Source organism: Peromyscus maniculatus, chromosome X (genome assembly GCF_049852395.1).
Source record: "Peromyscus maniculatus bairdii isolate BWxNUB_F1_BW_parent chromosome X, HU_Pman_BW_mat_3.1, whole genome shotgun sequence".
NCBI classification, from domain to species: domain Eukaryota; kingdom Metazoa; phylum Chordata; class Mammalia; order Rodentia; family Cricetidae; genus Peromyscus; species Peromyscus maniculatus.
This window is the reverse complement of record NC_134875.1, coordinates 33,213,727-33,227,032: the sequence shown is the minus strand read 5'-3', so window position 1 is coordinate 33,227,032 and position 13,306 is coordinate 33,213,727. Positions and strand designations below refer to the sequence as shown.

General features: G+C 43.0%; 1 protein-coding gene across 7 annotated transcripts in view; it reads left to right on the top strand.

Moving 5' to 3' along the window:
• Positions 1 to 1,839: 1,839 nt before the first annotated feature.
• The window catches only part of Gria3 (glutamate ionotropic receptor AMPA type subunit 3), a 284,667-nt gene continuing 273,200 nt past the window's right edge, over positions 1,840 to 13,306 (top strand). For 2 of the 7 annotated variants that reach the window (XR_013048255.1, XM_016000146.3), the window contains exons 1-2: positions 2,255 to 2,594; positions 3,765 to 3,923. Coding sequence is in view for 5 of the 7 variants with exons in the window: in XM_016000146.3 (XP_015855632.1) it covers positions 2,504 to 2,594; positions 3,765 to 3,923 (250 nt within the window). In the remaining 2 variants the exon portion in view is untranslated. The other 5 variants (XM_006981558.4, XM_016000147.3, XM_042269681.2 and 2 more) reach the window with 5 other exon arrangements.

The window sequence follows — 13,306 nt, the reverse complement described above, 5'->3', positions numbered from 1 at the left end:
TTTGCAAGGTTAGAAAGAAGGGAATTTGGAAATTAACGTGTATTGATTCTTCTGTGAGTCAGATAGTAAATTAGATGCTTTTGTATCTATTATTTTACTTAATTCTTACAATAGCTTTACAAAAAAAGAAGAAAAAAGTAATATTCCCGTTTTGAAGACAAAAACAATAGGATGTAGACTCCTAAAGTTGGTCAAGGTCACCTACTACCTATGTGTGATGGAAGGTAGATTTGAACCTGGACCCATATCCTGGGCCTAATGATCTCCAATGATACTGTGGCACTCTCCCTATTTGTCAAGGGATAGTCAACCTTGTCTCTGCTCACTCTATTCCTCTAATGTTCCTTCTACTGGAAGAAGGAGTCTTCTCCAGATCCCAAGTTTTTCCTTCATGCCAATAATGGGCTGTCAAAATGGAGACTGAGAATTTATGTGAAAGATGGATTTAGAGATTAGGCATTGTCAAAATTGTCAGGAATGTGAGAAGAGCTGAGAACTACTTCTCTTGTCGCCACAGGGTTTTGAGGCCATTTATTCTTGGCTCCATTCTACGTATTGCCAAAGTCAAAGACCTGGAGTAATTAGTGTAGGTCCCCTGTTCCTCATCCCTGGCCCGTGTATATTAGTTTGCTTTACTCTGGCATAAAGTCTCATTTTCTCCACTCAGACCAGAAGATAAGAAAGGGAAAACAGAAGATGTAGGGAAGAGAAAAATCTGGATTTTACAGATTAGCTATAGGGTAGGAATGAAGGTTGTGACAGAAGATACTTTTTGTCCCAGTAGGGGACTGAGGCTATGGAGAAGAATGTAGGGCAAGAGTATCAGACACAAGATGCTGTGAAGGAGACTACTCCTCGCCAAGACCCAGGTTGAACTGGAGGAGTTCATATATTCTTTTCTCCTCCTTGCTTGGAAAAAGGAAGTAGAGTTTGGGGCGAATGGCAGTCTCTGGGGTGTGCACTCACTAGGGGAGGGAACAGCCTACACATCTAAAGTCTCAATGTTAAGGGTGCAAAGCAGCTGGGGACAGTTTCCTCCAACCCTAACTTTCAATCCCCACCCCCATCCCAGTTCACTCCCACACTTCTCTCCTTGGTCTGCAGGATTGAGCGTCCTTTTCATTAACCTTTTAGCTCCTACTTCCATACGCATACTATTTTCCTATACCCTCCAAAGCATTCAGCAGTCACAGCCCCCGCAACTGGCAAACCTGCCTCATCACTTGGGTAGGGGGAGGGACACACCTCCCAAAGCTGCGGGAATAGGGGAATGCGGGAGGGAATTGTTCACTTGCCCTAGGATCTCTCTCTGCTGTAAAAGCTGAGCGGCAGAGACCAGGCATGCGCAGCATCTTAGGGCGCATTGTGATGGGAACTGCTTTTCTGAGTCTCTTCACAAAGACTCAAGAGTAATCACTAACCGCCCCTCAAGACCCCTCATCTTTAAGGCACACGTACAAATGTAGAGACAATGTAGCTTTTTAAAAAGAGGAAACTGGTTGCAGCTTGAAAGTCCGGTCCACGTGAGGACTGGTGTATTTCTGTTGATCCCATCTCCCGTGTTGACAAACGCCAGCGCCTAGGCTTTGCAGTCCAGAGCTGCAGTTTGCAGTGGAGCTAAGCGGTGTGCGGCTTTAATTCCACGTCAGATCAACTTTGATCAATATCCCCCTACCGGCCCAATTGGAAGAACCCAATTCACCAGAGCTGAGCCTTTGAGGCTTTTAGCTCTTTTCTTCTTACCCCCTCTTTAGATCCACCATCTTCGGGGGTGGGGGAGTCATTTGGTTTTCTTTATAATTTCTTTATTATTTCTTTATCTCTATCTCTTGCCTATTCTTTGTTTTTGTTTTCCACTGTTTTGTTTTCGCTCCGGTTTTCATTCTCTCTGTCTCTCTCTGTCTCTGTTTCTGTGTATCTGTCTCTCTCTATCTCTGTCTCTCTGTCTCTGTGTGTGCGTGTGCGTGTGCGTGTGTGTGTGTCTGTCTGTCTGTCTCTGTCTCTGTCTCTGTCTCTCTCTCAAAGAAATCGCTTTGGGGAACCCAGCTTGCAGCCAATGAACCCGCCTTCCAGATTGGTGTGAAGACAGAAGTGAGGTGGGGGGGGGGTGGGAAGGGGGTGTGAGAGATCCTGGGAGGGGGGTAGAGGAAGAGAGGAGAGAGAGGGAGGGAAGGAGGGAGGCAGGGAGGGAGAGAGAGAGAGAGAGAGAGAGAAAGAGAGAGAGAGAGAGAGAGAGAGAGAGAGAGAGAGAGAGAGAGAGAGAGAGAGAGAGAGAGAGAGGAAGAGAAGAGAGAGGGAGAGAAGAGAAGAGGAGGAGGCGGCGGAGGAGGAGGATTAGTGTGGGGTGGAAAGGAAGAGTGAGCGAGCGAGAGCAAGTTGAGGGGAGGGGGTGTAAGAGCCGGCGAATTCTTTTTCTTTTTCTATTATTATTTTGACGACTCCCGAGTTGCGCCCATGCTCTTGTCAGCTTCGTTTTAGGCGTAGCACGGCCAGGCAGAAGAAAATGGGGCAAAGCGTGCTCCGGGCGGTCTTCTTTTTAGTCCTGGGGCTTTTGGGTCATTCTCACGGAGGATTCCCCAACACCATCAGCATAGGTAAGCTTTCCAGAGCCAGCCAGGGGGCCCAGGCTCTTCTGCATCTGAAACCCACTGCCCTACTGAGGCTGGGGCTATCGCAAGCCGGTCCCTGTCCTGCATGCTTGGGGACGGTGACTAGAGATGGGGGACTGAGCAGAGATCTTGGGGACCTGAGCTGCAAGGAGCTGACTAGTATGGGGAGCATCCGAGATGAGAGAGGGGGTCTCCTGGGGCTAATGCGGGTGGGTGGCCAGGTTTTCTGAGCTGACCAAGGAGCAAGGGAGTCAAGCTGGAGATTGGGATGCTGCAAGAGGCTAAGAGTCGCGGCTTTTCAGCTCGCTGTTCTGGACTTTGCCACAGCATGCTTGCAGCCGCTGGAAGTTGTCCCAGGGTGATACTGCCTGTCTGGCCGCACCAGGACGCATAACCTGGGCCCAGGTCGCCCTGTCCCGCGTCTCCGGCTCCAGTGAGACAGGATAGTGTTAGAGGACATGGAACCCACTTTGAATCCCCAAGACCAAGGAAGTAGCTGGGTGATGGAGGATGGGGTAGGAAGTGGGGGTGACACAAGGAGTCGGGCAAGCAGGGAAGTCACGCAGACTAGGGATTCATGAATTGCTGCTGTGTCTGTCTGGAGACCAGCTCCAGTTAGCCGGAAGGGAGTTCTCCCCGCCTCTGCCTGTATTTACAAGTAGAGAAGTTAGAATTGTTGCTTTTATTGAACTAACCCCTTGTATTGTCATGGGGGAAGGTGGCTCATGGGGAATGGGTTGGGACAGCAATGGGAATAAAACTGTTTTTCTTCCCACCCTAACCCTGTACCCCAGGAGGAAAAAAAGAACCAGCTGTGGGGATAAGGGTGGGGGTGGGGCTGGAGTCAGGGTTTGGGGGCAGGCTCTAGCTTAAGAAAAAACCAAGTCCCATTTTCAGTTCCTTCATCCTACCTACAGCAGCCCCCCCCCCCCATCACCTTTATCTTTTCTCTTTAGCTTGCTCAGTGTAGAAAATCCAGATTTTTCACAGTGGAAATCAGAGTTTATAAGTATTGAAAGACACACAGGTTGAAAAATCAATCCTCAGTTGAGCTTCCCAGTAACACTGAGGGGCCTGACATCTAATGCTTGCTACTTTCTAACTCATCCTGAAGTGGGGGGACACAAGCCAAGTCTTGATTGCCTTTGCTCCTAGGTGGACTTTTCATGAGAAACACGGTGCAGGAGCATAGTGCTTTCCGTTTTGCCGTGCAGTTATACAACACCAACCAGAACACCACTGAGAAGCCCTTCCATTTGAATTACCACGTAGACCACTTGGATTCCTCCAACAGTTTTTCTGTGACTAATGCTTGTAAGTAGATCTGCGTTGCCTCCCTTTGGGACCTGAGAGGACCTCATTTGCATTCTGTTTGTGATGCATGGGGGTCTGCGTGTATGTGCGCTGGGGGGTGATTGCCTCAATAAGCAGACTGAGGCCATAGTCAATCCTAGGTTCATGTTGCGTAAATCAACCTTGAAGGACTCTGCTGCGGGGCTGAAAGCAGTGGGCAAAACTCTGTGATGAATTATGTTTGATGCAAAACTTTCACTTTCCTCCCTGCTAAACTGGTGTTCCCTCCCCCGCACCCTTTTCTGTTGGGGGAAAAGAAAGAAAGAAAGAAAATAGCCTGGTTGTTCAGGGAAATTTCAAATGGGATTTAAAAAAGAAGCAACAGCAGCTCCTTGATTGAGTCAATGCAGGGCGTCCAATACTTAAGTGTTAAAGCTGTGTCTGGTGGTAGGAACGAGCTGGGGTTGATGATTGCCTCACACATAGGAACACATATGAAAACCCTGCAAACAAGTGACCTTGAGCCATAGATCAGGCTGGATTCCCTGGCCTCTTTCTGTCCTCCCAGAGAGCTCCTATATGAACTGATAAGACTACAAACTGATTGCAAGTGACTAATGCTTGGCAGCCTGAAAGGAAGAGAGAAGACAGTTCTCAGGTGAATTTTTGGAAAGCCAATCCTGTCTGTGCCAGCGCAGGAGTGCAGGCGTGCTTGCGCAAGCACACACACACACACACACACACACACACACACGCACACGCACACGCACACGCACGCACATACATACACACACACACACACACACACACAATTGTTAAGGAAAACACAGTTCTTAATTTAGAGCAAAAGGTTGCTTGTGGAGAGAGGCTTGAAGCAGGAACACTGAATACTAAAAGGGGATTTCGTCAGCCCCAAAGTCATTTCTGAAATCCATAGTGGTACCAATGATTTTCTCTTTGCAAAGGGGCGATTTTAACTGGGAAATCACAGGAACCCAGATGACTATTAGCTTGTTAAACACAGGTTTTTGTCTGTTTTTGTTTTGTTTTGTTTTCCGGTTTTTTTTTTAACATGAAGGGAACGTTTTGTAAGAAACACCAAGTTCTTCATCTAAGCTTTATTTCACTAAAAGTTTCTCCCAAATGAAGCCAATTAACATAAAGTATGTCTTATTTCCTTGGATGGTGCAGTTTGAAATCTGAAGTTTCACTCCATTTTGATAAATGGTATTTGCATCTTGGTGAGTTTAACTTTGTATATGACTTTCTTCAAATCCTTCCATCTCAAAAGATATGTAATCCCTAGCAATCCTTAAACAGGTATGCAAGAGCACATTTTCTTTGAATTTAAAGATTTAAAAGGGTAGGGGAAGTAAAGAAGGACTTTCCAAAACATCTAACAGTCACCAGCCTTAAGAAAAAAATTAGCTAAAGGTGCTTTTATGAACATGTTCTGAGACACTCTGTATTTGACATTCTTTGGTTTTCCAACACTGACAAAAAAGAAATGTAATAATTTTAGTTAAGTGTGAAAGTTACAAAATGTCTGGCTATACTGTGTGTCTTATTTCTGTAATCCCCAACCTCTCTTCAACATTTACAAGGCATATCTGCTTCTTAATCCTACTGCACTGTGATCGCCTCAAGAGGCTGAATCTCAAATGCAGTTTCCTAAATATCAATTAGAACAGATTTAAAACCAAATACATGAAACTAACGGGGTATATTATAACTAACGACAAATCATATGTATTTCATCTCCCTTCACTCTCTTTCCACTGATGAACACTGAGCTAAAAGATCTATTTGGCTTCTCAGGAATGATTGATTTCCAAAGCTCCGGGTCCTGTTCTTATGATCAAACTGGTCTGACACTCACCAGCCTATGGCTATCAGAACCCTACCTGAACAACAGTCAGGAAATGAACTTTGCCATGAGAAAAATCTTGGGTTCATAAACAGGCAATAAGTCATCCATATTGGTGCTGAATTGTCTTAATTCCTTACCTTTCAGAGCAATAAAGGAACAATGATGGAGAAGGAAAAGCAACTGATAAAAATCTCAACTTTAACACACTATTACTTACAAGGCTAGGTTATGGTTACACACTTGAGAGTGTGAGAGAAGGGTAATTCTCAGTAGGCAACAAGAAAAACAACCAAAAAGAAACTACCTCCTTGGTTATGTCAAATATTCACATTTGCATGCACAACCACACAGTACACATGGGAGAATTATCTAGAAATCAGTGATGTGTGCCTAGCTGCCTGTTGCACTCTCCAACTTTACAGCTAGCTCGGAAGACAGAGGAGAAAAGCTGCCATCTTCTGTGGTCCCTGAAACAGTCACGTCTGGAAGTCACAATTGTTGAATGGGAGTCAGATCTCAAAGCTATCTCTTGGCAGCTGCTGCTTGGTGGCTTAGTGTGAGAAAGACACCTACATAGTCCATAGCCTCTGAAAACAATGGTCCAAGGGGCAGAGAAACCATAGACATGTCTATTGTCTCCCCCCGTGGCGGCCTTGATTGTTCTTTTTCTTGTGGGAACATGAATCATATATGTCAAATACAAGTGTGCAATTCTAACAGTACTTGAAGCAAGCAAATGACTGCAGATCCAATTCCTCCAAGTGATTACCTAATTGTACAGAGGAAACGGGCAACTCCAGCATCCTCTGGCCTTCCTAGCTGAGGAAATCTAGGGGAAACCTCACATGAGTCCAAATCTGCTCATCTATCCCTCCTATCTAGTTCAGTGTGGAACTGAGCTAGCAAAAATTATAGAACCTTGCTTGTTGTCCTGCAGACTTACTGGTTTTAGCTTTCTTTAGAGCTAGAGTTGATCTCATCTCATGATCTTTTCTGGGTCTTCAATCACAAGGCAAACATGTACTTTCTAGGGCACAGGTATGCAGGTAAACAGAAATATGAGGGATAATCAAACAGTAATACCTTCTGTCCATGCCCCTGACCTCTGCTTCCCCTCTGCATTGTCACCTTGCTCCATACAGTGGATTCAGAAGTCATTCTTACAATGAATCTGAGGCACCAGCTATTTAAAGACTCTACTAGCAAGCAAGCTTTTTTGCACAAGCCTCAAGAGGTTTGCTTAAGACAGACTCTAACTTCATTCTGTGTCTTAAGAGGCCAATAAAAGCCCCCCTGGCTTTGAAAGGTGGTTCAGTTGGGATCTTTGCTCAGAAGAGAATTGAAGTTTCTCAGACAGACCCATCTGATTTAGAGCACATGCTCCCATTTCATAGGAATTAATAGAGTTCACTGCCTCACTTTTCAGTTTAGCTGGGTAAATGCAGAGAGAATGGTGGTGTGACTAAATTGGTTTCAGCATGTACGCCGTAAACATACACAGGCACACACATTATTAGTGCATATGAAAAATAATGCACACACATTTTTCAAGTTACAGATCTAAGCATTTAGGGGGGAAAACAAACCGATCTGATCATTCTCTGGCTTAGAAGGGTATGGAAATATCAGGAGACTGCTGGGTTCCATGGTGTGACTTTGCTGTCCTGGTTCCTCAGGAAATACCGCTGAGTCCCTTGAAGTCCCCTCCTGTGTCTTGCTGCTGTGCACTTGTAGTGCACTCCACACTACACCGCCCCAGCCTCTGCAGTGTCAGCTCATTAGCACACAGATCTCATATTCCCGCTCCGCACTGTCATTGCAAAAATTGCTGTTGTACACCTTTACAGCCAACAAATGTGCTCGTGGATTACGTACTGTTTGTGAGAAGCAGGGAAAAGGCAAATGTAACCTTAGAGGTTCTTCACCACAGAATTGTGATCTAAATGCATTGGCTTAAATAAAAATCTGTTGACGGAAGCTCAGCGTTGACGGTGGGACTGAGAGGAAGACTTAGGAGTACAAGCTTTGATGGAGCCCCCGGCAAAATCTCTTTTGTCAGCTAAACCTAACCGACCAACAGCAAAATTTCCTTCTGTTAATTTTTACAAGTGACTTGAAATATACCTGCAAACTGAGAACTTGCTCCCTTTATAACTGAACGTGTTTTGCTACCAAGTGTACTTAGCCGAGACAGGCTTCTATCTCTTACCCACAGAGTCACAATCTAATTATCTAATTACTCTAATTGCCAGGAAGGAGCCACTTAACCGTTTCGGTCCTTTTTGAAAGGAAATGTCTCTGTTGATCACAAGCTCTGCAATTGGATGGGTTTTGTTTTGGCTTTGTTTGAGCATTTGTCTTCATCATATAAGCCTAGAAACTAAGCTAAAGACCCTGAGATCAAGGCTCTTGCCTTCCAATAGAGTCTGGGGTCCTAACCATTATCTTCTCTGGCTCCACCCACCCCATCACTGAAGGATCTTTGCACCTTTGCTGCCCTGCCTCCTCTGCTCTCTCTGCTGGCTAGTCGTCAGGAAACTCACTGGCTTAGCTCTCTTCTCAGTCCTTTTGGCCAGCTGGCTTAGCCCACTGAAGCAGGAAGAGGTCGCCTCAGTGGTGCCAGTCACAGATTTAAGTCACCTTCTCACAAGGTTTATTATCATCTTTTTCTTAATCTACATTTTGGGATGGAGGAGGGAGGAAGGTGAGGCTGTTCATGTGGGCCATAAAAATAGATGGCAATCAGCAGGCTGTAAAGGTGAGCTTCCTGCAAAGTGTATTACCTCTCATACAAGACAGCTTTGTATTGATCTAAGAAGTGAAGGGAGGGGGAAAAGGAGAGTTTAGAAAAGAGTAAAAAGAGAATTACTCTGTCATTCTATCTGTGTTTACTGAAAAATGGGCCATGATTTTTCTTTCTACAATTTAAATTTGTTTTCCTCCTAATTGAAACTGGTATTCCTTATCACCTGACTTTTACCTCAATGGAGGTTGTTTTCTTAATTGTACATCTCCCTCCCTAGTCCCTAAAATCGAGTGAGAGAAGAGGGAGCTGCCTTCATGGTTTGGGCCCTGGCGATATCTTTAAATTTCATTTTTATGGGTACTCAGAGACGGTTCTATTTTGACAGACTGAAAATAAACGAAGGTGCTGACGTGTGATTGTTTATCTGCCTTTCTGGACAGGAGATCTTTCACATTTATACAACTGGCTTAAGGATTAAAAGACGACAAAGATTTTAAGAGATGACTAGACATTTAGGAGCTAGAATTCATTACTTTGGAGCAGAGGAATAAACGTCCTTATCCAAATGATTTGCTTTTGGGTTTTTTAGCTCTTTATATTTTAAAAGAGCTTTTGTAAAACTTTCTACCTCCTATGAAGAACAAGAAACCCAGTTTTTTAATCATGTTTTGATTCCATCCCTTTGTATTTTTGTGCTTTGGGTTTAATTCGATGAAATGTCCAAGAGAGAGCACCATTAAAACAACCAGTGGAGGCAATAGGTGTACATCAACAAAACGAGGAAGTGGTTCATGCACAAAAGCCACTCTCTCTCTCCTGAAAGCGGCTCAGGAAATACCCAGGCTCCAGACACAGAGTTTCAAATAGTCTCAGCCTAAACTCTTGAATTAACACAGAGTTAGGGGCACTGTCTCCCCAAAGAGTCAATGCTTAGCAAAGCGGTAATGTGGGCAGAGTCTGTCTTTTTCATAGTTCTACTCCATTTGTCACCATTATTTTCATTTTTTACTCTGGTGGTTGAGCTCGTGCCTGTTGGCTGGTCTCTAATCACCTACTCATTACTGTCCCATCTACACTGACTTTACACAGGGACTATTTTCTACATTTAGAGTCTAAATCTTTTTTCTTCTTCTTTATTACAAAGTCCTTCTTCTTAGTTCATTCTCCTTAAGAACTATATACTGCTTTGGGGATACCAGTTTTTTTCCTGAATAGAGCAATATAGTCTAAAGCTGTGGAAGAAAAGATTAAAATAATCTTTTAGGGAGTATTGACTTTAAAACCTAGGACGATAAGAACCATCATATCTCAATTTCAGGGAAAGATACTCAAATGGGAGGGTCTTGGAATATGATGCTCAGATTGTTTGTTTACCTAAATGAAAGGGTTTTGTTGTTGTTGTTGTTTTTTAATCAGGCAAAGGATGGCACCTCATAGTAAGACGAGTATGGGGATAGCAAAGCTGTAGAGTCAGTTTCTCTGTGCACAACTTGAAAGTCTTTGGGACAGTTTTGGGAAGAAGCCAAGTACATAAGGCTTCATTGTATTGAAGTGGCTGTTGTAAGATTTGTGGGCAGTAGCAAGAGATGCACTGTACCAGAAGAAAGTCATAGAAGAGATGAGGATGGTAGGGAAGCTAAGTCTCATGCAGGAAGTTTCCATTCTTTGGAATGGCATATGGAATTGAATGTCAGTGATGGCAGCACTAGATGCACTCAAAAGCTAGCTGAGATGAGGAAAGATGAGTCTCATGAAGAAAGTTTCTATTCTCTAGAATGGCATATGGAATCCCATGTCAGTGATGGCAGCACTTGACGTACTTGGAACCTAGATAAGATTCATCTCCTTGTCATTCCCTCTAGCCTTTTCTTATCTTGGCTCAATCATACATTCTGGTCCTTCTCCCAATGGAAGGAACCACTATACTCTCTTCTGATCTCACACTGCATATTAGAGAGAAAAACAACCTCCTGCTCCGTGGTTCCCAACTGCCATTTGCTTTTTAAGCAGTTATCCTCAACACAACACTGTTCATCCTTTTTTGCAAAAGTAAGAAGCATGGATAACACACAAAACACTTGGGTGATGATCCCTCACCATGTGGCACATGCCATTTATCAACCTTTCATGTATATACCATATGCCTGAAGAGCATATTAAAGACTCTGATTTAAAAGTTTGCTATGGGCCCAAGACTTTTCATTTCTAGCAAATTCCCAGGTGATACTAATGCTGATGGCCCTTAAATCACACTTTGAACAAAAAGAGGAGTCCAAAGCTGGGAGACTGTATTCACCAAAGTAATAGCTCTTTCAGACATAATTTTATCATCAAGATTTGTACACTTTCACTAACTAAACAAAGTTCTATAAGAGATACATTTGGTTTATTCTGACTCACAGATGTCTCCATCATATTCCCAATAATCTTGTGTCCATTTCACGCAGTTAGGTAGCATGATTAGATGCCCTTTGAGAACATATACTTAGAGTTGGTTTTTGTAAGAATGTAGAAGGTGAGCTACAGGACAGGCTGAGAGAGAATGTAGCACATGAATCGGGATGACAGTGTCTGAGCTACCTTCCACATCCCAAAGTACCACATTTTATTTTTATTTTTTATTTTTTACTTTTTTTTGGTTTTTCAAGACATGGTTTCTCTGTGTAGCTTTGTACCTTTCCTGGAACTCACTTGGTAGCCCAGGCTGACCTCAAACTCACAGAGATCCACCTGGCTCTGCCTCCCGAGCGCTGGGATTAAAGGCGTGTACTACCACCACCACCACCCGGCACAAAGTGCAACGTTTAAAAACTACTTCAAGAGATCTAAGGTTGGTTTGTGGCTCCGACTCTATTTCCACTTAGTTTCTCTGGGTCAAGACATGCTAGAAGGAGGCATGTAACATCAGCTTTTCAGAGGTTTTAAACAAAAAGTACAGCACAGTACTATCTTTTTCCAGGAGAATGAAAAATTGACTCAATTTTCAAGATACTCAAAGTGAGGGAAGAAGTGTTATGTTGCTTTCCAACATATCTTAGCTGACGACTGATCCGAGGAAGACATTAAAAGTGTATCCAGTGACCTTTGAAGACTGAAACTAATCCAATCCCACCTCAAGATACTGTCACTCTAATAGTCTGCTTTTAGTCATAAATTTTACAAATTCACTTATCTGTGTTATTGCATTGGAACCCTGCACTAAAATGTTAGTGTACTATCTGGGAGGGAATGACCTAAATGATTATTACCCACTGACATTTAAAGCAGAATTATTTATTCAGATTACCACCTATTACCTTGAAGACTCCTCAGAAGGAGATATCCAGGTCAGGTAAGTGACCCAGAATAAGACACCAGTCTGCCAAAGGAACAAAGGAACAGTTGAACAAAGAAGGATAGTGGGCATTTAGAAGGTAGTAGGAGACCTTGATGGAAGAAGGGTCAGTGAATTATACACCATCTCTTTTTCACATTTGTCCTCCGTAGTAAACTTTGGTCCTTTACTCACTAGGATCTTATCTATGTGTGATTATTATAGTGGCTCTGGGCCCATGGAGTCACTCCATTCTAATGTGAGCCTGCTGCCTGTTCTATGCATGGTTGTTTGTTGCCATGGGTAATTGTAATGTTAGGATTTTCTGTAGTTACTGTGGGAAACTTTCAGAAGTAAAATCTCTTTCTGAGGTGAAAGTAGTGAGTAGTTTTTTAAGCTGTTAAACACTGCTATGATAAACACACACACACACACACACACACACACACACACACACACACACACACACACACACACTTTCAGTTATCCATAGTTGGCTGATCTGTTGCCAATTACTCACTGCAAGAAAAGCCCATCTTTGCTGTTGCTCTAAACGGCTCAGACAATGGATGAAACAGGTAGAGATCATGACTCAGCCCACAGAAAGGTAAGTATATGGATAAAGGTGTTAATACGGTGCTCTCTGTGTGAGTGAATTGTACATTTAAGAGAGAAAGGCTTCTGACATTTGTAGTCAGCCAGAACCTGTTATAGAGCCTCAATTACCCTTTCATCTCATGCAATGTCCAAGGCTACTTGTTGATTAGTTTAAAACAGTATGTCTTGAATTGGGCCATTTTCATCAGAATCACCAGAGATGCTTATTAAATATGAATTCCTAGTTCATACCCCCATGTATGAATCAGAAAATATATGGTAAGCCTATTTAACAAGCTTTGTGGTAATACTAATAACATTCACTCAATTTGAGTATCATATATTTAATAAAGCCTGAACTATAAACAGAGACATGCAGATTCAGACTAAAATCCATTAAACACCCACTAAGCACAAAGTATTGTGCCTAAGCATTTTCATGCAAGTTGTTTCTCTGTGCAGTTGAAGTACTGTTGGCCCATATAATCATTAGCAAGTTTGGCTCTCAAGCTGAAAATTTAGGATAGGACTTGGAAAAGCTAAGAGACTAGCTTCCTAGTCCCTGGAGCAAAGAAAGCAACAACTCGGAGACAGTAAGTAGAAACAAGGGAATGTTTTTCATTTTTACATTGCATCTCCTCATCTTTGCTTGTTAGCCAATGATGGTTCCTTAACCATGCTATAAACTAGATGTCATGGCAAATGTCAGTCCATTTATTAAAATGGATGTGTTGTAATCATTTACTGTAGCATTCATTGTGGTCTTCCTTCCTATGTTTGTTATCAACAAATTTAAAAACAGAGCTTAAATAATAACTACCAGTCATTGATGCTCTACCACATGAAAAGCATCGTCCAAGGAATTTTATATGTTACAT